The sequence below is a fragment of the Eptesicus fuscus genome, chromosome 23, assembly GCF_027574615.1.
Source record: "Eptesicus fuscus isolate TK198812 chromosome 23, DD_ASM_mEF_20220401, whole genome shotgun sequence".
In the NCBI taxonomy this organism is placed as follows: Eukaryota; Metazoa; Chordata; class Mammalia; order Chiroptera; family Vespertilionidae; genus Eptesicus; species Eptesicus fuscus.
The window spans coordinates 12,840,719-12,865,521 of record NC_072495.1 but is presented as its reverse complement, the minus strand read 5'-3'; the positions used below and the strand labels follow the sequence as shown (position 1 = coordinate 12,865,521).

General features: G+C 49.1%; 1 protein-coding gene across 1 annotated transcript in view; it reads right to left on the bottom strand.

Moving 5' to 3' along the window:
* The window catches only part of KLHL22 (kelch like family member 22), a 30,854-nt gene extending 7,041 nt beyond the window's left edge, over window positions 1–23,813 (bottom strand). Inside the window, exons 1-5 of the mRNA XM_054712445.1 lie at window positions 23,759–23,813; window positions 18,172–18,437; window positions 15,277–15,442; window positions 10,406–11,124; window positions 3,045–3,237 (exon numbers count right to left, since the gene is read on the bottom strand). Coding sequence (XP_054568420.1) covers window positions 3,045–3,237; window positions 10,406–11,124; window positions 15,277–15,442; window positions 18,172–18,398 — 1,305 coding nt within the window. The 5' untranslated portion in view covers window positions 18,399–18,437; window positions 23,759–23,813. The remainder of the gene's footprint in view (window positions 1–3,044; window positions 3,238–10,405; window positions 11,125–15,276; window positions 15,443–18,171; window positions 18,438–23,758) is intronic.
* Between the last annotated feature and the right edge of the window lie 990 nt (window positions 23,814–24,803).

Below are 24,803 nucleotides of genomic sequence, written 5' to 3'. Positions count from 1 at the left end.
CCCCCACCAGGGATTAAGCCCACAAGCTGGGCATGTGCCCGGACTGGGAATCAAACTGGCAACCTTTTGGTGCACAGGACAATGTCCAACTGAGCCACACCAGGACTATTTCTAACTCTTCAATTTCCATGCCTTTATTTCCTTTTGTTGACTTATTTCACTGGCTAGAACTTCCAGGACTATACTGAATTAAGAACGGTGAGAGTTGATATCTTACCCTGTTCCCCACTGTAGGGGAAAAACATTCAAATAAGTCTTTTACCATTAAGTCTGTTGGTAATAGGATAACTATTGTGAAATGTGTTTTTCTTCATATGTCCATATGATTTCAATATGGTGAATTACACTGACTGACTTTCAAATACGAAACTAGCCTCCATCCCTATAATCAACCCCGTTTGGCAATGGTGTGGTGGTTTGTTTTATTTGTTTTTGAGTTCTATTTGCCACTATTTTATTAAGGATATTCATATATTCATATATTTATAAGAGGTCTGTCCCTCTTTTTGGTATTGTTTTTGTCAGTTTTGGTATCAGGGTAATATTAACTTTATAAGATGAATTGGGAAATATTCCCTCCTCCTCTCTTTTCTGGGGGGAAAATCACGCAGAACTGGTGCCAACTTTTCTTTAAATGTTTGAGAGAATAAGAATTTTCCAGTGAAATCACCTGGGCCTACACATTCCTCAACAGGTATAAAGCTATTCAATTTATCTGTTTTATGCTGAGCAAGTTGTGGAGATGGTAGTTTTTTTGAGGAATTGGTCCATTTCATCTAAGTTGTCAAATTTACATGTGTAGAGTTGTTTGTATTATTCTCTTTTGACGTCTGCAGGATTTGCAGGAATGCCCAATTTCATTCTTGATATTTTAAATTCTGTCTTCTCTCTCTCTCTCTTTTTTTTCCGTCAGTCTTGATAGAAGTTTGTCAATTTTATTGATCTTGTGGGGAAAGAAAAACACAGTTCTTTGGTTGATTTTCTCTACTGTTTATCTGCTTTTAATTTCCTTGGTTTCTGCTCTTTTTATTACTTCCTTTCTTCTGTTTGATTTGGATATATTTAGCTCTTCTTTTTTCAGGTCTTTGAGGTAGGAGTTAGATTATTGATTTGAGACACACACACCCCTCTCATGTATGCTCTTAGTGCTACACAATTTCCTGGTGGAACAACTGTAGCTAGGTACAATAAATCTTTGTGTTGCTTACTAGTTTCCAACAGTCTGGTCAGTTTACCTCCAAACTATACCTCAAATCCATCCACCTTCTTCCTTCTCCAATAGCCTCCACCCCAGCACAGAACTTCTGTTCTTGCTCCCGCTCCTCTAAATCCTCTTCTCTTCACAAGCACTTTCCCTTTCTCAGAATAAACTATGAAGTCCCCTACTGGCCTATAAGGTCCTTCCTCCCTCAGTCTGACATGTCCTCAAATGGACCTTCCCCAAATAGTCTATCTAGATTTGTCCTGCCAAAGCCCCCCCACCAACTCCCCACCCCGAGCCCTGTTTAGCTCAACCTCCTCTTAATTTCCTCATCGCACTTACCACAATTGGCAATTATTTTACAGATTTGTTTAGTGGTTAGGATGTAAACACCATGGGGGAACCTTTGTCATTTCTTGTCCTCATTGCATCCCCAGGTATTAGAAAAAGGGTAGGTGAAAAAGAAAAAAACAAAAAGGGTAGGTGCTTAATAAATAGTTGCTGAACAAATGAATGTATGAAGTAAGGAACATTGGCAGTCAGGAAGAAGTTAACTAAACTGGTGGTCCGCGAGGTCCGAAAGGTTGGCGATCGCTGGACTAAAGGGTAAGGCTGCCCCTCTGTGGCCACACTGGAGAACAGCAGCTTCCCAAAGATCCCTCATGCCCCTCCCCCACCCGTCTCTCACTCCCATCTAGCACCCTTGCAGAGAGGAATTCAGTTCATCCTCATCCCCCAGGTGTCAAGGAGTCCTGACATTTCCCAAGCAAAATATGCTCCTTTCTCCAGATTGGGGGTAGAGAGTATCCTTCTAGAGGGGCTCCCTTCCCCAAAGAAGCTGAGGAGCAAGGAGCATGCCAGCTTTCCCTGCCTGAAAGGAATCATGGGAGGAGATCCTGACCTTGGAGAGGAGCTGGACTCATCAGGGAGTCCCCTCGCTCCCAAGAGTCAAGGTCTAAGGCCCTTGGGGACTGGGGAAGGGTGAGAGATAAAGAGGGGATGTGTGGAAAGAGGTTCAGAAAGGCCGGAGCTCCTTTCTGCCAAGGTCCCAGAGCTAGTTCAGTAGAGCCCAAGGCAGAGCCCCACTCATCCCCCATGCCATCCCCTGCTTCTGAGGTGCTCAGGGATCCCCAAAGGCGTATAACAGGTGCTCTGAAAATTACAATGCCGGTACCAACAGGGTGCATACCCTGCTCTCAGAGGCTGAAACCTGGGACATGGGGGATCAGCTAGCCTCCTCTGGAGCCCTGGGATCTCATGTCTGGTTTTGGGGACAGGCTCCAAGTACCCCACAACCATAGGACAAAAGAGGGACCTCCTTAAAGTAAACATCTCCAAACTGGAACAAACCAACGTTCTGTGTAGGAGGCACATGATCTAAAAAAAAAACCTTGAAAAATAAAAATTCTCATGTGTTTTTGGCATTTTAAAGGCCCCACCCTCCAGGGGACCTTTAGGGGAGAAGTGTGAGGCTTCTGAGCCTTCATCTCTCTTGTCTACATTTTCGGACACATCCTAGCTCATCTCAGCTGTGCTAAAGGACAGGTGAGGGGAAGGTTTCTGTCTACATTTGAACTTCAGGATTAAAGTAGCTTCCCAGGGCCAAGGTGGCAAGACAAGAAGGGGTGAAATCCTGGGGAATGCGGTCTGGATGCTTGATCAGCTCTCCCCAGGTAGTGGGCAGAACCTCGGCAGTCCCCCTCCTGCTCTCAGTACAGGGTCTTTGGAGGGATGTGGACTCAGCTCACTGGCCCTGATTCCCTGGCTGGGTCTTTGGCTCATTCTACACACCCCAGAAAGGAGAGCGGGTGGGAAAAAACCCCTCTTGGAAGGGCTTCTTTACCTCCCTCTTGAGCGGGGCCACATAGGCCCAGGTGTTGGTGGTAGGGTCATAGCGCTCCACAGCATTCAGGTCAGTGTGGTAGTCACGGCCCGCCACTGCGTAGATGTACCCGCCCACGACACACACACACAGGTCGGCGTGCTCCTGCTGCAGGGACTGGATCTGGAACCAGCGGTTGTGCCGCGGGTCATACCTTTTGAGGGGACATGAGGACAGCATATCACTGACAGGCGAGACAGCACCTCCTGTTCTGCCCATGTCCCCTGAACCCTCCCATCATCTGCTTCCACACACTAGCACACACCCACTCACAGCCATGGCAGCAGGCTGATACACACCTGGGAGGTGTGGCCAGAAGCCTCCTGGGTTTCTGCCCACAAAGCTGGTCCCTTCCAGGTATAACCTCTGGCATGGTTTTTAGCCCACTCTACTATCCACCCCAGGCTGACCGAGGGCTGTTCTTTCAGCCACCTCCATCTCACCTCATGGCCCCCATAGCCCTGTCCCCATTCATCCAGGATGACCATGAACTGTGGATGGACACAACAGCCTCCTAGCCTCTAGCTAAGACCAACACTCCCTCATGGTGGTCTGCTCGAGCCTGCCATGTGCACAGTGCCCACACGAGCTCATCACAACCCACCTCTTCATCTCTTCATGCGCCTCATGCTTTCCCAACCTCCCAGCTGGGGTGCCCTCTCCACTTCTCAAGGTCTCCCTCTCTGTGAGAGTCAAGGTGCTATCTCCCACACTGGACTGTGAGTATCAAGAGGGTGGAGTCCTCTGGGGTTCCAGGCGCTCCCATGATGCTGGAGGAGCCAGCCTGGCCTGCAGGAGCACTGCTGGGCCAACTGGGAGAAAAGCTGACCGCTACTGAGTTACTGCTGAGCCCCAGCACCATGTGAGCAGTTAACCGTTACCGTAAGTTGCTCTCCTGACATGGAGGCCACTTTCACTCCCTTTTCACTGGAGATGCAGTTGTCCCCAAGTCACAGCCCTTCACTCTCCTTCCTTCTCATCAACCTTTTTTTTTTTTTTTTTTTTTAAATATATTTTATTGACTTTTTACGGAGAGGAAGAGAGAGGGATAGAGAGTTAGAAACATCCATGAGAGAGAAACATCGATCAGCTGCCTCCCGCACACTCCCCACTGGGAATGTGCCCGCAGCCAAGGTACATGCCCTTGACTGGAATCGAACCTGGGACCCTTGAGTCCGCAGGCCGACGCTCTATCCACTGAGCCAAACCGGCTTCGGCCCTTCTCATCAACCTTTATAAAAAAGTCTAGTCCCCAAGCAGCTTCATCCTGCACTCCTGGGCAAAGCCCACCCTATCCCTCTTCTGCCTTCAAAGGGCGTCGAATTCTCAACCCAGGTGATCTCAGACACTCCAGACCAACTAACTATAATCCTTGCTTTCTCCTGCACTTTAGACCTACACTGCAACTGCCTCCCACCCATCTCCAGCTGGCTACTCACCTGTCCTAAATGGAACCCCATGCTCCCTCTATCCATTGATCCTATCCTCACCAGCAAAGCTCCTGGTCACACTCCAAAATCCTAACACTGTAGCTCAGGCCCTTCAAAGCCCTAGTCCATACCCAACTTTCCAGCCCCCACAGCCTGCCCTAGGCTTGCCCCACTTCCAGGGGGCCTCCTATTGCCTCTACCCCTTCTTTCCGTGTCCCAGGCCTGGTGCTCTGCAGGGCCTATGTGGTGTGTTGTTGGGGTGAATACAGATGATCACAAAGCCTAAAGGGCCCAGGGCCCTGTGAGCCTGAGGCCCAAAGCCCACTCTTTCCCTGACCGGCATCTGGGCATCCATCTACCCAGGTGCCTGCACGTGAGCTCCTACATCTGGAGCCTCCTTGCTCAATGGCCAATGCATAGACATAGCACCTTTCAGATAAGTGTTTTTATTTCTACACAGGAAGACGAACTCCAAAGAGAATAAGTCCAACTTCAAGCGGTTCTGAAGAGAGTGAATGAAGTTTTCTTTGGCCTGTGTCATATGCTGTTTGGTGAGGAAATCAGATGCATCCTTTGCCCCAAAGCACAAGTTAAGGCACGTTCTGCAGCTGATTCTTCCTGCCCTGCCACCCAGGAATTCCAGGAAACAGGCTGTCTCAGGAGTAAGGGCTCCAAGAGACAGAACATGCATCTGGGTCACACACAGATGCAGGCCTGAATCCCAGTTCCGCCCGTTTCCTTGGGTGCATCTGGGTATTGGTTTTACTCTAGACATTCACTCAGTCTCTGCAGCTGTCCAATAAGGTGATGCCATCTGCCTAGAAAAGCTATCATGAAGGATCAGAAAGGACAACATACATAAAAAGGATCCTTGTTAACCTGAGGGAAGTTTGTAAAGGACCAAGGTCACATCTGTATTCCTAGACCTCAGCGTAGCACCTGATCAAGGTACATCACGCACTGTCTGCTGAATAAATTAACGAAGGGGTAAGATTACTAGCAGTGAAATCATTCCTTCACTCTACAAATATGTACTGGCCACCCAACATGGATCAGGCACTGCTCAGTGCTGGGGATCCAGAGGGAAACTCAGGACAAGGGCCCTGCTTTCCATCAGAATGGGAAACAAGCTAAAGAGAACAGAGTGAACAAGTGCTCAGTATAATGCAGGTACCACAAATATAATAATAATAATAATAATAACAATAATAATAATGATGATGATGTAAGAAAAGTGATCCACCTGGCAGCAAGGTCGGGGGAGAGCAAAGCTCTCAGAGATGAAGGGCCTCCTGAGAAGGTGACATTTGAGACCTGAATGACCAGAGGCACAGCCAGGTGAAGGTCAGGCTGGGAACAGATAGCCAGTTCAGTCCAGAGTGCACCATTCAGAGGCCATCAACTAGCAAAGGCCTTCTACTGTCTTTCCTGTGCATGACACTCATTCATGTACATGTCTCTTTTTTCCTATTTAAAAATATCTTTTATTTATTTTTCCTCTTCAACTGAGCGCACAGCTTCCGGAGGGATGCACATGGAGCAGTGAGGGAGGAAGGGGACACCAGCCAGATCAGCCAAGTCAATCCTAACAATTAATGAGGTGACAGATGTCACAGCCAGATCGCCCTCATATCCTCTTCATCCCTATTCTGAGCCAAGCATAAGTCAGCATCTTCCACTAGAGCAGTGATGGCGAACCTATGACACGCGTGTCAGCACTGACACGCGTAGCCATTTCTGATGACACGCGGCCGCATGCCGAGGATGAAACATTTGCTGCCCCTGAGGATGAAACATTCGCGAAATAATGTTTTTTCCTCAAAGTGACACACTACCCGAGTTATGCTCAGTTTTTTGGTGAAGTTTGACACACCAAGCTCAAAAGGTTGCCCATCACTGCACTAGAGTGACACAATACCCTCTAGACCAGTGGTTCTCAACCTTTTTAATGCCACGACCCTTTAATACAGTTCCTCATGTTGTGGTGACCCCCAACCATAAAATTATTTTCGTTGCTACTTCATTACTGTAATTTGCTACTGTTAATGAATCGTAATGTAAATATCTGTGTTTTCCGATGGTCTTAGGCTCTACAGCAGCGACCCACAGGTTGAGAACCGCTAGCAGGGTCACCTAAGACCATCGGAAAACACAGATATTTACATTACGATTCATAACAGTAGCAAATTACAGTAATGAAGTAGCAACGAAAATAATTTTATGGTTGGGGGTCACCACAACATGAGGAACTGTATTAAAGGGTCGTGGCATTAAAAAGGTTGAGAACCACTGCTCTAGATGCTTCCGCTTACCTCCTTCTGGTCTCCTGCCCTCACAGCTTCCTAGGCAGAGTTCACTTGGATTTGTGGCTTCAGATTTAAGGGCGTGCGCGCGCGCGCGCACACACACACACACACACACACACCACATCAATAATTTAAAGGCACCAAAGAAAAAGTCTACTAAATTTAACAAGAACCACAGTTTCACTGATTTCTTATCTCCCCACTGTGTCCTAAATTCCACATTTTCCTCTTTAATGGATTAATTTTCCACTTTGTTAGAATAAATCCCCAAGAAATATTCTTTTTCTAATAAAAAGTAAGCTTTATTACTGCATATAAGGATATAATCAGTTTTAATCACTTTAATGCAGATTGTGGATCATCCAACCGCAAACTCAGAAGTGAAATCTAGAGTTGGTACAAATATGTTCTGGGGCTCTTGTTAAATTTAGTAGACTATTTCTTTGGTATTTCCATGACTCAAGCATTCCCATAACTAGTAATGAAGTTTATTACAATTATAACATTATTTGAAATATACTCAAGTCATGGGAATGCCTAAGGGGTAAAAAGTTATTATTCTAAGTAGGGTCAGAACATGTGGCAACATGAGACCAGCTACTACCAGGTAAGGCAAGTAGTCAGTTTTCAGAAGCCCAGAGCTACGGAAAAGGTGCAAACATAGAAGGTGGATACTAAAGATGCAATCAGCCGAAACCGGTTTGGCTCAGTGGATAGAGCGTCGGTCTGCAGACTGAAAGGTCCCAGATTCCGGTCAAGGGCATGTAATTGGTTGCGGGCACATCCCTGGTAGGGGGTGTGCAAGAGGCAGCTGGTCGATGTTTCTAGCTCTCTATCCCTCTCCTTTCCTCTCTGTTAAAAATAAAAAAAAAAAAAAGATGCAATCAAAGAAAGAAACAGTGGTATCTTGGAGGCAAATACAATTTGCTCCAAAAGAGGTAACTTTTTATATAGTTTCTGTACCAATGCTTTAAGATATAACCTGGTAAGTCCCTAGCTCCTTAAAGTGCAAACCCTAATTTACTGCAAAATCTTGTTTTCTTATATTCTGAAAGCCTATAGGTTCAAAGGCTGATGAAATAATGGAAGGGGGAAGGGGAGAGAACCAAACTCTTAAATCAAATTAAGATCCATCTTCCATCTAGCAGCTTTAAGAATCCACTGGGCCCTAACTGGTTTGGCTCAGTGGATAGAGCGTCGGCCTGCGGACTGAAAGGTCCCAGGTTTGATTCCGGTCAAGGGCATGTACCTTTGGTTGTGGGCACATCCCCAGTAGGGGGTGTGCAGGAGGCAGCTGATGGATGTTTCTCTCTCATCGATGTATCTCTCTCATTGATGTTTCTAACTCTCTATCCCTCTCCCTTCCTCTCTGTAAAAAATCAATAAAATATATATATTAAAAAAATCCACTGGGAGAGCCCTAGCCTGTTTGGCTCAGTGGATAGAGCGTCGGCATAGAGCGTCGGCCTGAAAGCTGAAGGGTCCCAGGTTCGATTTGGGTCAAGGGCACAAGCCTGAGTTGTGGGCTCGATCCCCAGCAGAGGGCATGCAGGAGGCAGCCAATCAATGATTCTCTCTCATCATTGATGTTTCTATCTTTTTTTAAAAAAATATATTTTATTGCTTTTCTACAGAGAGGAAGGGAGAGGAATAGAGAGTTAGAAACATTGATGGGAGAGAAACATGGATCAGCTGCCTCCTGCACACCTCCTACTGGGGATGTGCCCGCAACCAAGGTACATGCCCTTGACCGGAATTGAACCTGGGACCTTTCAGTCCGCAGGCCGACGCTCTATCCACTGAGCCAAACCGGCCAGGGCTGATGTTTCTATCTTTCTCTCCCTCTCCTCTCTGAAATCAATGAAAATACATTAAAAAAAAAAAAAAAGAATCCACTGGGAGATTAAGGAAACATTCGCTCTGTAGAGATGACAGACCCAGGACCCTCCCCACCACCTTGCCAGATGCTCTAAACCCCAGCCCCTCAGTGTTGCCTGCTCCCATTAGGCAGGTCTCACAACCCCACCTGTCGCAGTGATCCACTTCCTGAGTGAAGTTTGAGGCTGTAGTTATCAATCACAGGGTTGATATTAGCATTTTTCAGAGTCCAGCTTGGGTCTCATAGCACATGTTCAAGAAAGGGGAATTTAGACCAATCTTGTGTGAAACTGCATGTAACAGGACAGACTATGGGCTAGCAGCATCCCTGCAGGCACACAACCACCCTACCATGTGCTGAGGGCTGGAGACCATGATATTCTGGAGACATCTGCTTTACAGGCCTGTGGGTTGCTCAGCAGGGAGATCTGACCTTGGCTCTCCAAATGGGAAGCTGAGTGCCCTAAAAAACAAACTTCGAGGCTTGGCTAGAGGAAGGCTTGAACCTGGTGCTGCCACACCCACTGGGACGGCATTTGGTATGAGCGAAAGTATTGCCTCCTGGCTTTGGGTCTCATCAGTCTAGCAAAGGTAATCACTTCCTGAGCCCAGGAGATCAGAAGTGGCTGAGGAATGGTCACCTCCACCTCAGTCCTGGTCACCATGCTTCAGAGAGGCATAGCCAGGCCAGACTCCACACCATCCTCACCCCAGAAGATAAAATCGTGGACATGAACTTGGTCTGCACCCAGCTCACAGATGCAAGAAGCAGTTGGAACTCTTGCTCTCCCTCTGCAGTACCATCTTTCAGTTTGTGCAGGTGGAAACTTCCCACAGGCGTCAAATCCCAAGAAATCAAACCAAAGTACAGTGGACGGGACCTGAAAACCTATTGGCTCTGTGGAATCAGCCTCACAGACTGACAGAGCTAAAGCCTCCTACAGAGCATGGCAGTCCACCAAACCCCCCTCAGAAAACTGCCTTCTCTGGAGACCACTCTGCTGACAGCATCCACCTCCTCATCCACCTCGGTCTCGCAGGAGACCTCCAGGCGGTTGCTGCTGGGGAGGGAGTAGACCTAGGGGTAGGGGTGGGGATTTGGCAAGAAGCTCAGCGATGCCTGTTGGCCTTTCCTGCATCCCGGAGCTGAGGGCTGCACACTCAGGGGAGCAGTAGCAACAGGAAGTCATGCTCCACTACGGGCTTGTGGTCAGAAGAGCAAAGCAGACAGGCAAAGGGAAGCTGGGACAAGTTGTGTCAAAATTCAAGAGAAGGCAAAATGGAAGGAGCAACTGCCTGTCCATGCTCCCAGCTCCTAAACCCCCTCCTTCTGAGGCCTAACCACCCTTCCTGCCACGGGCTTCCCTCCCCTGCGCTCAGCCAGGTGCAGAGTCACAACTCAGCCCCTCACCGACAAGACAGCAGGGTGTGATCCAGGGTGAGTGTGCTTCTGAGAAGGGGACAAGAGCGAAAGAAAGCAATCCAGGTCCCCTTTTCCTTATGTCACCGCCATCTACATTCTCCAATTAACCTGAAATTTGTTCCACAAAACGGGTACCCCAACAAGCACAAGATTAATATAAAAGGCTGATCACCTTGGTCCATGGTGAAGTGCCCATGCAGAACCCCTCCCTAACCAGCCCTCTGAGCCCATGATTCCTACACTACAGCATCACCCGCAGAAATATGGCCAGGGGTCCCTTCTTACCTCCAGCATCGGGCCTCAGCGCGGAATCCCTGGACATTGTTGTCCCCTCCAATCAGGTACACAAAGTTGTTGAGCACTGCGATGCCCTGGTTGGACATCCGGGGGGCCAGGGAGGCGGTGAAGTGCTTCCACTCTCCCAACAGGGGGTTCAGGTACTTGGCCTGGTCACTGAGGACAGTGGATGGTGTGGAGTGAATGCCCCCAAAGCCCACAACGCACTGGAAGTCTGACCGCAGCTCCGTCTGTGGGCTCTGTAGGCTGGGCTGCAGGCTCTCGTTTTGGTGGTACATGAGAGCATTGGCCACTGTGTCCCTCAGTGGGCTGGGGTCCAGTTTGTCATGCAGCCGCTGAAGGACCTCGGGTTCCATTAGGGGAAATCGCACTGTCTCAAGGAGCTTGGGGGGCTCTTGCAATGAGATCTGGTCTGCTTGCACCTGCTCCAGAGTGTAATGGTAGAGCAGGGCACCCTCATACACCTCGGTCTCGCAGGAGACCTCCAGGCGGTTGCTGCTGAGGAGGGAGTAGACCTTCTCCAGAGGAAGCTGGCGGTACTTGTCAGTCCTCGAGAAGGCCACAAAGTTTTTGAGGATGTAACTGTCCAGCTGCTTGGTCAGACGGCTCAAGTCAAATAGCTCTGCCAGCCGGTAGACATCAAGGATGTTCTCCTCATCCACCCAGGACACGAGGAAATCACAACAGAAATGGATGATTTCTGGGATCTATGAAGAAAACAAGACTCATTCAAGCCTGGGAAATGGTGTCTGGGCGCAGAAGACAGTGACAGTAGTTACATGCCTTACGTGGCTGAACCTCTGAAGCAGGTTCCGCTCCCCCTGATCCCCTCACCATCCCCAACCTTTCCTGGAGCAGAGGCTGGTGCAGCCACTTTCCCCAACACTAAAGACAAATGGGGTTCACTGCAGATGGACTGGGTTTAAATCCTGGCTCAGAAGTGATCTGCAGAATGCTCTTAACCTCACTGAGCCTCAGTTTGCTTATCTATAAAATAGGGATAAAGTAGAAAGGAATAATTTCAAGTGATATCATGCCTAGAAACTCCCTGGCACAGAATGGACCCCTGATATATGTCAGTTGCCTTTTAGATCAAAAGTACTGGATCTCCAGAAAAGCTGGAAGCTGCACAATGGCCACGGTGTCTACTGTCCCTGGTTTGGAATGCACCTGGGACCTCCACCCCAACCCCCAGCTCCTTTCTCCTGCCACAACCCCCACAACTGGAGGCCCAGCCAAAGCTTCAGGCCCAGGAAACCTGCCCACTCCCCCAAGAGGAAGGCCCTAAGCTACCCACGTACTATGTTTCTCTCTCTCTCTCTCTGTCTCTCTCTCTCTCTCTCTCTCTCTCTCTCTCTCTCTCCCCCTTTCCCTTCCTCTCTCTAAAAAAATTAATAAAAAACCACCAGCAGGGCACTCCCAAACACCCACCCAGGACTCAACCTGACCCAGAGTTCCTGAAAAGCTGAAAGCCACCCTGCCAGGGCAGAGGCCTGCCCAACTCATCATCAAGGGAGCTCCCAGGTGGCCTGTACCTTCCCTTTCCCAACTGTTCAGAAGACCCAGTGGGTTGGAAGGAGGGCAAGAGAGAGCATGATACTAAGGTGGGAGCTGAGAATTGAGCCACAGGGTTAAAGGACACCAAACCCGTTAACCAAAGGGTTATTACTAGTAGATAACCAAAGCATGACAGAATAAAGGAGACAGAGAAGAGCTCTAGGAAAAGCTGCCCAGGTATTGCTAAATTCTTTAGGAAAACAGGATTTGGGAATTTCTCTAAAAACAGGACCACCTCACTTTTTCAGCATCATTAACAAATTGACCAGTGCACATAGAGCAATTCTGCTGGCATCTGAAGCTTAAAATAAACATTTATAATGGTTTTACTTTTATTTTCCAGGTGATATGTTAAGGGCTGAATAAAAACCTGCGAAGTTCCAGGCATGTATTTCCCCAAACGGAATTTCCCCAGAGGGCTTTGTTAGGTCATGAAAGTCTTTACTCAATCACAGTTTCTCTCTTAGCCTGAGCTTCTGCTTTGCTTCTTCTTCCTAAAATACTACTTCTGATTTGTCATGGGCAGGACACCAAGGACCTGGGTAGAAGGTGAGAGCAAACTGCCCTCAGTGGGCCTGGAGAAGCAGCTCCTGAAGAACCAAAGCCTCCTACATAAGGATTGTGTTGCCTTCTCATTGCCAGAGCAGTGGGCCCTCTGCCAGATGGAATCTCAGAGGAGTCACCTCAGGCCCACCCCATGAAGGAGCGCCACGAGGGGCCAGAGGAGGAAACTCATTTGCCGAGGATGACTCAGTGGGGGTGGTCTTGCTGGAATTCAGACACAGGGCACAGCATGTCGGGGTGGGGCAAGTCACCAACAGCTAGTGGCTACACGAACAAACATGATCTGATGGGCCTATGGACTTGGAACTGTTATGCAAAGTAAAACTTGCTTTAAAAATATCATTGCATAGCCCTACCTGACTTGGCTCAGTGGATAGAACATCAGCCTGCAGACTGAAGGGTCCTGGGTTCGATTCCAGTCAAGGGCACATGCCTGGGTTGTGGGCTCAATCCCCAGTAGGGAGCATGCAGGAGACAGCCGATCAATGATTCTCTCTCATCATTGATGTTTCTATCTCTCTCTCCCTCTCCCTTCCTCTCTGAAACCAATAAAAATATATTAAGCCTTAGCCAGCTTGGCTTAGTAGATAGGGCGTTGGCCTGTGGACTGAAGGGTCCTGGGTTCAATTCCGGTCAAGGGCACATGCCGGGGCTACGGGCTCAATCCCCAGTAAGGGGCATGCAGGAGGCGGCTGATCAATGATTCTCTCTCATCATCGATGTTTCTATCTCTCTCTCCCTCTCCCTTCATCTCTGAAATCAATAAAAATATATTTTTAAAAAACCTAAAAACAACAACAACAAAAACACACATCATTGCATAGAAGCCCAATATATTAAAATTAAAACAAAACAAAGCTGGGCTGCTCAAGATGAAGTGGGTGTTCCCTCCCCCATGCTGTCCCCCAGAATGGCCCAGAGGTATCAAGGAGCACTGGCCAAACTGCTGCCATAAGTGACCTAGGGAATCAGCAGATCACTGAGCTGATGGGTGGGAGAGGGAAAGTGGTGTTTTGGAAAATGGTTTGGTAACAGTATGCATGATGGATTCAAAGAGAAGGCAGGGGCCAGCTGGAAGGTATAAATGGAGAGGTGAAGGCCAGGACAAAGATGAGGACATGGAAACAGAGAACAGAGATAGCTAGCTACAGGTAATATTTACAAGGATGACTTTCCAAACATGGACACAGGGAATGAAGATGGAAGAGCTCAAGGAGCCATGGAGGCTCTGGCAGAATGGTCATGGGACACGGACCAGGAAGTGGGGAGAGGAGCATGCAGTGAGGAAAAGACAATGCTGACAGTGAGTCCCTGGGTAGAGAGCTGAATATGTGACTTAGGTGTTGCAAGAACTGGATGAGAGTTCCCAAAGCAACAATGACCAGGATGTGGGAACAGAAGAGTTCTCTGAATAAAAGAAGGTGGGGAGCCCTAGCTGATTTTGCTCAGTGGATAGAGCAATGGCCTGAGGACTAAAGGGTACCAGGTTCAATTCCGGTCAAGAGCACATACCCGGGTTGCAGGCTCAATTCTCAAGAAGGGGAGTGCAGGAGCAACCAATCAATGATTCTCTCTCATCATAGATGTTTCTATCTCTCTCTCCCTCTCCCTCTCCCTTCCTCTCTGAAATTAAAAAAAAAAAAAAAAGGTGAGGAAATTCTTCTGCCACCCGCCACTCTGAGGGTAATGGCACAAGGAGCTCAGGGTAGGGCCTCCAGATGCCCTGAACAGGTTGGTTTTCCTATGACTTGAGTTTTTTCTGACTGCCCCAAATATGCTCTGACCTGAAAAAAGGTGAGGATTAGCAGGCCAGTGTGGTTCAGTGGTTGAGTATCAACCTATGAACCAGGAGGTCACGGTTCGATTCCTGGTCAGGGCACATGCCCAGGTTGCAGGCTTGATCCCCAATGTGGGCGTGCAGGAAGCAACTAATTAATGATCAATGATTCTCTCTCATTATTGACTCTCTCTCATCATTGACATTTCTATCTCTCTCTAACTCCCTTCCTCTCTGAAAGCAATTAAAAATATTTTTTAAAAGGTGAGGATAATGAATTTAGTGTAGCATTTCACTTTACTTTCAAGAAATATGGGAAGAAATGTCTCTCAAGCCCAATCAGGCTGTTTGATGGACAGCTCTTCATAAGAGTAAAGGCATGCGCAGGCCCAGCCTGTGTAAGTGCACCAACATTGCCAATGGTCAAGGCAGTTTTCTAAAATGTATATTACACTGTCAAAGCCTCAGAAGACTTTTTTTAATTCTGTAGGAAAGTAAGTACTTAAAGTTCAATAACAAAGGGGAAAGCAGTTTCAGAGATCAACAAGACCAAGTGGAGAGGATGGGCAGAAAGGGCCTAGGAAGCAACACTGGGGGAAGCTCAGCTTCGCCAGATGCCAGCATCCACAGGATGTCACAGGTTCGAATTCAGCCATTTATTTACGTGCAGGACCTTTCCAGGGGAAGGGAGACCCAGGAAGATGTAAAGGAACCAGCAGAAAAGCAGAGGCCAAACGCAGAGGAGGAACCTGGACCTGATGACCTTTAGAGCAGCTCTGCTCAGTGCCCAGAGCTGGCCAGGCCAAGCACTGCCCGGGGGCTTCCACCCCACTCCACACTCTCTCTTACTGCCTCGTGTCCTCACCTGCCTGACCCACCCCCATGCCTGTGCCTGGCAGGCACCCAGGGAAACCACACCTATGTATGGGTGTCTGCCTTGCTCCAATGAGGTGAGCCTCACCTGAAGCTGGCAGGCGGCAACCAGCGTCTCCTGGACATTGCTCAGGCTGAGCTCCAGCTCGGAAGTGTATATGAAATGCAGGATTTGGCACATGGCATTGTAGGACACACCGTGGATTAGGACCTCTTCCTGTTCCATTTCCTTCAATCCCCCAGCAAACATTCCTCTGTAAAGCGAAGACACGAGACAGTAGAGTTACACTAATTGAGCCACCAGCCCAGGCTGCAAAGAGCATGAGCAGCCAGACCAAGGAACGGGCTGACCCAGCAACACTGTGCGACAGGACACTGGCTCACTCTGAGCACTGAGTCATCCCACAAAAGGCATCTACAAGTTCCTGACCAAGTTTGAGCAACCATCCTAAAAATTGCCCTGTGTCCCCTTTCATGGGCCCTAGGGAGTTACACATGAGCCTCCTGGGGGCAGAGACCATGTCTGGCTTGCTTTCGGCTACATCCACTAAGTATACTTCCTGAATTACAGCAGCAGCCCAGAGCATGTTATGAAAGAATGAATGAATGGGAGTCAACCCATTCAGTATATACTTACTGAGCACCTACTAAATGCCAGGTACTATTCCAAGAGCAGAAGAGAAGAAGTAACAGTTAAGTACTGTGGCAAGATTCCTACATACAAAAAGTTTAATGCTAGGAAGAATGACAAACAACAAAGAAACAAAGTATTTCAGATTGTGGAATGCTGGGAAGGAACTCAATAGGACATCTGATTGAGAGAGCATGACTGGGAGAGTAAAGCAGGTGGAGAACAATGGGGGCAAGGAAGGCCCACTCTGAGGAACTGAAATGAGACTAGGCAGCACCTCCCCAACCAGGGTACAGTGTTCTAGGTGAAAACGAACTCCCTTGTGCAGGGCAAGGACAAGCTTGGCACACAGGCAGCCAGGGCAAAGAGGAAGTGAGCTGGAGGTAAGATACAGGGCCAGGTCTTGCTAGCCCCAGGGCAGGGTAGAGTCTAGATTTAAATCCAAGCATAATGAGAATTTTATGCAGGAACATGCCATGAGCTGACTGACTCTTCAAATTCAGGTGCTGAGGTGGGAAGGTTCCACCAGGCCTGGCAAGGGCCACATGGCTGGAGAACTATAGCTGAAAGTACCCTGGAGAGGATTGGAGAGAACATGCTGACCGAATGGATCTAGCAGAACACAGGAAGAATCAGGCCCTTGACTGGGGTCATGGTGCAGCCAGCTGGGCAGATGGGGACTTGAGAGGAACAGGGCCAGAGAAGGCAGTGGGAGTCCTAGTGTGGCACCATCAGTGTGATAGGCTCATGAGGCATCCCAATAGAGAGTCGATTCAGAGGGAAGGGGCTGGTGGTCAGGGGAGGCGTCAGGACTAAAATATGACAACGTAAAGATGATAGAGTAACTATTTTTATATTTTCTTAAATTCTTCACCTGGGTTAGTACACATACATAGCACAAGATTTAAAATACATGGAAGGGTGACAGCCTCGCCCTCCTCTGCTCCAGGCCATCAGTTCCCCTTCCCAGGGCAGCTCTAGCACTAGAGGCAGTCCACAGATCTACACTGTTTTGACTCAATACACCTTGGAAATGGATTCTTATTGGTATACATAGCACTGAAAAGGCTATCATAATTGATTTAACCCACTCCTGCTGGGGTGCACTTGGTTTACTTCTAATCTCCCTTTTTATCATCCAATGGATGGCCCTGTCCCCACATTTTGCACATGTGACTAGGATTAATTCCTACAGAAGCAATTGTTGGGACAAAGGCTTTATATATATTAACACGTTGATAGGACTGCCCATATGCTATAAATTTTATAAGGGAGAAACCTTATTACCAATGAGACAGGTAATCTCACCAAATGTTTAAGAGATGTGGCACTGAAAGACTGAGACGTAAACTGTCACAATGTCTTTTTAAAAAGTGTGTGTGGCCCTAGCCGGTTTGGCTCAGTGAATAGAGCATCAGCCTATGGACTGAGGTGTCCTGGGTTCGATTCCGGTCAAGGGCACATGCCCAGGTTGCTGGCTCAATCCCCAGTAGGGGGCATGCAGAAGGCAGCTGATCAATGATTCTCTCTCATCATTAATGTTTCTATCTCTCTCTCCCTCTCTCTTCCTCTCTGAAATCAATAAAAATAAAATAAATAAATAAATGAATAAATAAAAAGTGTGTGTGTGGCCCTAGCAGGTTTGGCTCAATGGATAGAGCATCAGCCTGTGGACTGAAAGGTCCTGGGTTCGATTCCAATCAGGGGCACATGCCCAGGTTGTGGGCTCAATCCCCAGTAGGGGGAGTTCAGGAGGCAGCTGATGAATGATTCTCTCTCATCATTGATGTTTCAATCTCTCTCTCCTCTCTTCCTCTCTGAAATCAATAAAAAATATATATTTTTAAAAAGTGTGTGTGAGTACATGCAAAGAGAAAGCAAATATGGCAAAATGTTAACAACTAGTATTCAAGTGTTCATAATAATATTCTTTCAACTTTCCCACAGACTGGAAATTTTTCAAAATGAAATGTTGGGAAGCCAGAGTAAAGTAGAAAGAAAATCTGTTTTATACCAAGATACTGTACTTAGAGAAGAAATTTAATTTTATAAAGTATAGTATTACAAGTAAAGCCAAACTTATCAAGCATATCATCTTCAAAAGAAAAGAGAACATACCTTAGAGACAGATGAACAGATGAAAGAAAAATAAACCCTAACACCCCTTCTGTCTCTCCTACTGTTGAGCAAATCACCAAACAAGCAGTAGAGCAGCTAAGGGTGAAGAGGGTGCCTGCCAGCTTCTGGCTGGTCCCTCACGCCCAGTCATGTCAGTGCCAACACATCTGCCCAGTGGAGTGGAGCCCGGATTACCTATGATTTTACTTATGAGAATAGGTGTATGAAACTCACCTGAAGTAATCACAGGATGCAGCCAGCAGGATGCGATGGGCTTCGATGTGTCTCCCCTCCACCACCAGGACTACATCGAAGAGGATGCCACTGTCCCGAAGAGCCAGTAGCCCCCGGAGCAGGGCCTGGGAGTGCTGTGCGCTTCGGTAGGTGTTGTTGACACAGTGTGGGTGTGAGGGCTGCGTGGGCAACTTGCACAGCTGGGTGAACTCCTGCTCCTCTGCCATCCTGACCACCACAGCAGACCTTACCACCTTGGCCGTCAGCTGACAAGAGAGAGGGGATCGGGAATGAGTAAGGGAGGCAACACCACACCATATACGACTGGCCAGCTCTGCTCCCAGCAGCACCTGTTTCTCCCTCCAGCTCACCTGTGCTTTCCCTGTGGTCTCCAACACTCTAAGTCCCTCTCCCCTCCCACCACTTGTCCAAATTTAGGAGCTTCTTTCTGATGACCTGTGTTCCTTCATTGCCAAGAGTCTTTATCCACTCTGTCTCCTTTAGCATCACTGTAAAACAAGGGTTCTGGAGACATGTAATGAAACTCCCACCCACCTTAGACCCACCGTATCATCAACTTGAGTCTCAGGTTCCTCAACTGAAAAAAGGGAAACAGCCCGGCTGGCGTGGCTCAGTGGCTGAGCGTCGACCTATGAACTAGGAGTTCATGGTTCAATTCCCCGTCAGGGCACATGCCCGGGGTTGTGGGCTCGATCCCCTGTGTGGGGTGTACAGGAGGTAGCCGAGCAATGATTCTCATCATTGATGTTTGTATCTCTCTCTCCCTTCCTCTCTGAAATCAATTAAAAAAAAAATTTTTTTAAAGGGAAATAGTAAAAGAGGAACATATAGCATCAGCACAAACCAGGTTCTCAAGAGCCCTTTCTCGCCCCCTGAGAAAGAACAAAACGGGTTTCTCCATGCAAGAATGAATCATAAGAATGACAACAGGCACTTGGTTCTCTAGTGAGGCACTCTCTCCAAATTTGTCCCAGGACTATTCAAGTGGCTAATATCACCTTTAGTGAGTGGGGTCTTTGCCAAGAATAGCTAGTGTGACTGACTGCTCTGTCTTTTCTAGTAATCCTGGGAACATAAAGGTAGTTACTGTCACATCAATCTCTCTCACAATCTCCTTACTAAGTATGTGGCCTCAGATAAGTGACTTCTTTTTAAGCCTAACTGCAATTCTAGAAAATGGGGATAATCACATAGCATCTACCTCATTGAGATGTTATATGGAGGTGGATTATATAAAACACACATGTACAAGGCCTTAGCTTCGATGTTTCTCTCTCTGTCTCTCTCCCTCCCTTCCACTCTCTCTAACTATAATGGGAAAAATATTCTTGGGTAAGGATTCACACACACACACACACACACACACACACACACACACCACACAAAACAGGCCTGAGTGATCCAGGACCTGCCTTTTTAACCGACATTCAGAGATTCAAGATCATCTGCATCATGTTTTAAATTCAAGGTTACCGCCAGGCCGGTGTGGCTCAGTGGTTGAGCATCGACCTATGAACCAGGAGGTCATGGTTCAATTCCTGGTCAGGGCACATGCCCAGGTTGCAGGCTCGATCCCCAGTAGGGGGCATGCAGAAGGCAGCCTATCAGTGATTCTTTCATATCACTGATGTTTCTATCTTTCTCTCCTCTCCCTTCTACTGAAATCAATAAAAATATTTTAAAAATAAATAAATGAAGTCAAGGTTACCTTCTAATATTTGAGTCAGTATGTTTTAAAAAAATGATTTGAGTATTAAAAAAAAAAAAAGGTTTGAACAGGAGGCTCAAAAACTAATCAGTAAAACAAACACACTTTGGCCACATACTCCAAACCAACCAGAAGTGACCATGGACAGCCGGCTGCTCCGGATCAGGGGGCAGATCAGGGGGCGGCCAGTCCTGCCCCACACAGTGTAGTCAAGCTTCACACTCTCAGAGCAGCAGTCGCCAACCAGTGGTCCGCGATGTCTGAAAGGTTGGTGACTGCTGCTCCAGAGCACAGCCAGCCAGTTGGCGGCGCAGAGGGGCCACCTGCCACAGGGCCTTGAACCTGCCTTCCCCACCTCTAGCTACTACACTATCCCCTCCTGTAAATGTTTCTCCTCCAATTCCCTACTGCAGAGGTCGGCAAACTCATTAGTCAACAGAGCCAACTATCAACAGTACAACGACTGAAATTTCTTTTGAGAGCCAAATTTTCTAAACTTAAACTTCTTCTAATGCCACTTCTTCAAAATAGACTCGCCCAGGCCGTGGTATTTTGTGGAAGAGCCACACTCAAGGGGCCAAAGAGCCGCATGTGGCTCACGAGCCGCAGTTTGCCAACCTCGGCCCTACTGTATCTTTACCAGAGAAAACGGAAAACAGATTCTACTACAAAACTTGCCTCTGACTACTACTGGGGCTCAGGAGCACCACTGCCTCCTCCTCCTCGCCCAGGCCCTGCTTCCTTTGGACCCTCCATTGCTTCCCATCCCACATGCTCTCCTCTGTGCTGGCCCCTCAGTAGGCCTCTGCCCACCCACACCTTCTTCCCCACCCCCATGTGGAGCCAAGGCCCTCACGCCGACCAACGTCTTGCCTGGAAACTGCCCTACGACAATTCTCTCTTTTCTGACTTCTTCCCTTCAGCCAGCACACACTGCCCAAGCCCACCCCTCTTTCCCAAGAGCCTCCCCTGCGTTCCCAATCACACCTCCAACTAGATTCCTACTCCAGCCAGAAGCCCTCCCAATTGGTCTAGTTTTGTTACTGATACAACCACCATTTCCAGGTCAGAAACCTCATGATCTCAATGGTCTCTTTTCCTGTCTATTAGACTCTCTAACGCCATTCCACCATCTCAGATGACCATCCCCTTATTCCTCCACAGCCACCACTTCGGATCAGACCGCAGCAATAACATCCCAACTGGTTTCCTACCAACTGTCACATCCGCCACAGCTCCCCAAATCGCCCCGTGAGTGTGCCACCTGACTTCTCAAATGCTGGCTCCATACTGCCTCCTACTTGGGGCTCCGGTGATGTGGCTCAAAACACTCCTTCCCTGTACTCTGTCACCAGCAGTGATTGCACACAACACTAGACAACCGTGAAAATGAGCAAACTAGAACTCAAGCAAGTCAACGTGGAGAAATCTCAAAGCCACACAGAAAAAGAATAGCACATTGCAGAATGCGTGTAGTACAATTTTCTTTACAAAAACTTTGAAAACAAAACAAAACAAAACAAAAAACTTTGAAAACAGACAAAACAATAGTGTCCAATACTTCTTACAGATAGGTGTTATGGTATAAAATAATATAGACACATAGGAATTCAGAGTCATGATTATCTCCAGGAAGAAAAAAGGGAATGTTTTTCTTAAAAAAAAAACACACACACACAAAACGACAAAATATTAGGATCTGATAGGGAGAAGTGGTATGTTATTCTCTGTACTTTTTCTGTCACTGTGAAATATTTAATAATTGAATTCTCAAACTTTTCTTGAATATGTAATACATTCACTTGATTCATATTCAAAACGCACAAACGGGCACATTGTTTTGAAACCTAAATTTCCTTCCCACCTACAGCCCAACCAGAAGAAAGTACAATTATTTCCCCAACACCCTTCCAGGTGGTACCTATGGAGTCACAGGAGAGTCTCAATCTACATCCTCCTCCCTTCTTACTAGTCTTGTATATAATTTCATGTACCTCCCACAGCCCATTATATGGACAACCATTCTTTACTGAACATCTGGGTTTCCTCCATTTGCTATTGCAAACAATTTTGCACTGAAAATCATTATGATGTGCCATATATGCAGCAGGAAAATTTCCTAGCTACAGAACTGAATCATTTCAATTTTAGTGTATGTCATTTAAATGGATATTGCCAAATTGCCCTCCTGCGAGATTGTACCAATTTATTTTCCCACCAGCAAAGGCATAAGAACCTGATTCCAACCACTGACTAGATCACAACAGTATTTCTTTTTTATCTTTGCTGACTTAGTTGAAAAACAGTATCTGACAGTGTAACTACTTCCGGTAATTGACAAAAATCATTAAAACTGGCAGGTGTTGCTCACTGGTTAGAGTGAGCCCCAGACACCGAGGGGTCCCAGATTGGAATCCTGGTCAAGGGCAGATACCTGGGTTGCAGGTTCGATCCTCCGCCCCAGTTGCGGCTTGTGTGGGAGGCAACCAATCAATGTGTCTCTCTCACATCCATGTTTTTTTCTCTCCCCCCCCCCTTCACTCTCTCTAAAAAGCAATGGAAAACTATCTAAATAAATAAATACGCCTAAAACCAAAAGTCGAATGCAGTACATCCTTTGTGATTCCTTCTCCATGCCTGTTTTTCTGAAATAAAGAATGTTCCTAGGAGCTCACTGGGTGGCACCCTCCTTTCTCCTATTCATTTCACAGGGGTTACTCTATCATGAAGCCCTTCCCTAGATGAAGTTCCTCCGTCCCCTTAACATGCATCACGAGCAAGGCCCCTCCACTCCGTGCTGTTCGGAGCTGCAGAAGAGAACAGGAAGCTTTATGTCCCAAGTAGATACAAACCGAAGGGCATAAAACAAAGTTTCCTGAACTCATGAATGACAAGAGTCAAAGCATTTTTGATGACTTTTTCCACTCAAGCCATCTATTGAACAGGCACCTACTGCTCGGCAGAGCCCCTCAACGAACCTCAGTCCTCGGCAGCATGAAGCCAGGTCTGCAACAAAGGGAGAGGGGCGGCTCGGGGAGAGAGGAGAGGAGGAAGTGGGTCCTCCTTTGCAGACCGGGAAGCCTTCGTAGGGGTGCCCCCTCGGCGGCACTCTGGAGCGAGCCTCCCAGGAAGCGGAGTTGGAGCATCTCGGCGCGCCAACCCTGCGGCCCCGGCCGGCCCCACGGAGGCCCGGCGCGAGGGGGGCGAGGGAGGCCTGGGGGAGGCGCCGCAGGCGGTGGTGGCGGCGGCCCCCAGGTCCGGCGCGCCCGGGGTAGGAAGTGCAACTGGCGGCCGCAGCTTCAGGACCAGAGGTTTTGCACTGACAGCGCGATCCCTGGCTCCTCTCAGGAAGCCGCCCCGCGGGCTGGCGAGGCTGGGCTCTCTGGGCTGCAGCCCCCGGGACCCAGACCCGCGGCCCGGGCACGCGGCTGAGGAAACTGAGGCTCGCAGGCCGAGGTCCAAGGTCACAGCCGGGGCGGCAGCCCAGCCAGGACCCGCCCGCCTGTTGCAGGACCCGCCCGCGCAGCGCGGAGGGTCGCCGCCGGGAAGGCCGCGCTCGGACCCGCTGCGGGTCACAGGGCCGGCAGGGGGCCCTACCGCCCCGCGGTGGCCTCGGGCCGCGGCTAGCGCCAGCTCACGGCCCGGCCGCAGCCGGGGGTCCCGCCCGCCGGGCCCCCGCCACGTCAGGCCCCTGGCCCTCCTCAGGCCGCCGCCCCGCGCCTCCCGCCGGCGTCTGCCCCCGCGTCGCCGGGACCCCCGGGCTGCTCGTCCGGGCCCCGCGACCTCGCCCGGAGCCAGCCCCTCCGCCGCCCGCGCTCCCCGCAGCCCAGCACGCCCGGCCCGCGCCTCGCAGCTCACCTGGAGCTGCCTGGAGCCGAGGCCGCACTCGCGGGAGGCGGGGGCGGGCAGGCGGATGGGCGCGGGGCGGGGCCTCGGCTGCGTCACGTGGTCGGGCCGCGCAGGCGCGGGGCTAGCGGGGGAACTGAGGCCGGAGGGCGGGAGGGGGCCGGTACCGTGGGGGCCGCGGGCCCGGGGCTTCCGTCGGGCCCCGGACGAGGGGAGGGGCACCGGGAAGGCGGCTCGGTTTCACTCAGAGGAGAAGGGTGACCGTTGACCGTGCGCCTCCTCACCTGGCACAGCTCCAGGCACACGGCTGGGCTGAACGAATGCCTCCAGGCGAGGGTCGCACCCTGCACATCCACCCCTCGTTTCCTGCCTCCCTCCTTCTCTCCCTCCTTTCCCACGAATCACCTCCTTATTCATTCCCTCCCTCCCTCATTCCCTCCCTCACTCCCTTCTCTCATTCACTCATTCATTCATTCATTCATTCACTCATTCATTTCTCCCTCTCATTCTCTCTGTCACTGGCACATTCATTCTCTACTTCCCTTCCTTTTTCCCTTCCTACTCGCCTCACTCTCTCCTTCCCTCCCTCTGAGTCCTTCAAGGCGACTGTGCTTGCCGCCGGTGGCCTGCCCTCTGCTGGCCGTTGAGGAGAGGCGCTAAGTGCAGCCAGTGTGAACAGGTGTTTTCCTGTTTACTGAGATTCTGGAGTAAATCCAATTCCCAGTCCAAAAGCTTGGTCCCAGCCGTCTGCCAGGAGGCTCTTGGCCTTCATTTTTCCCCGCCTTAACTCTGAGAGGATCTCATCCTGCCAGGCTCATCCGTCAGGGGCGTGACCGGAGGTTAGAGCCCGCAGAGCCTCCTGATAGATAGGGTCAGGGTGCCTCTGCTCTGCTGGATGGCCTGTGGTTAAAAAAAAAAAAAAAAAGTCGGGAGGACTGTAGAAGAGGAAGGCAATAGATGAAAGAGGAGCACTGTCCTGGCTGAGTCCGGAGAACTGCCTGAGGGTCCAGACAAGGGCCAGAAGAGTAGGACTGGCCTCCAGGAGCTGAGGTTCCCA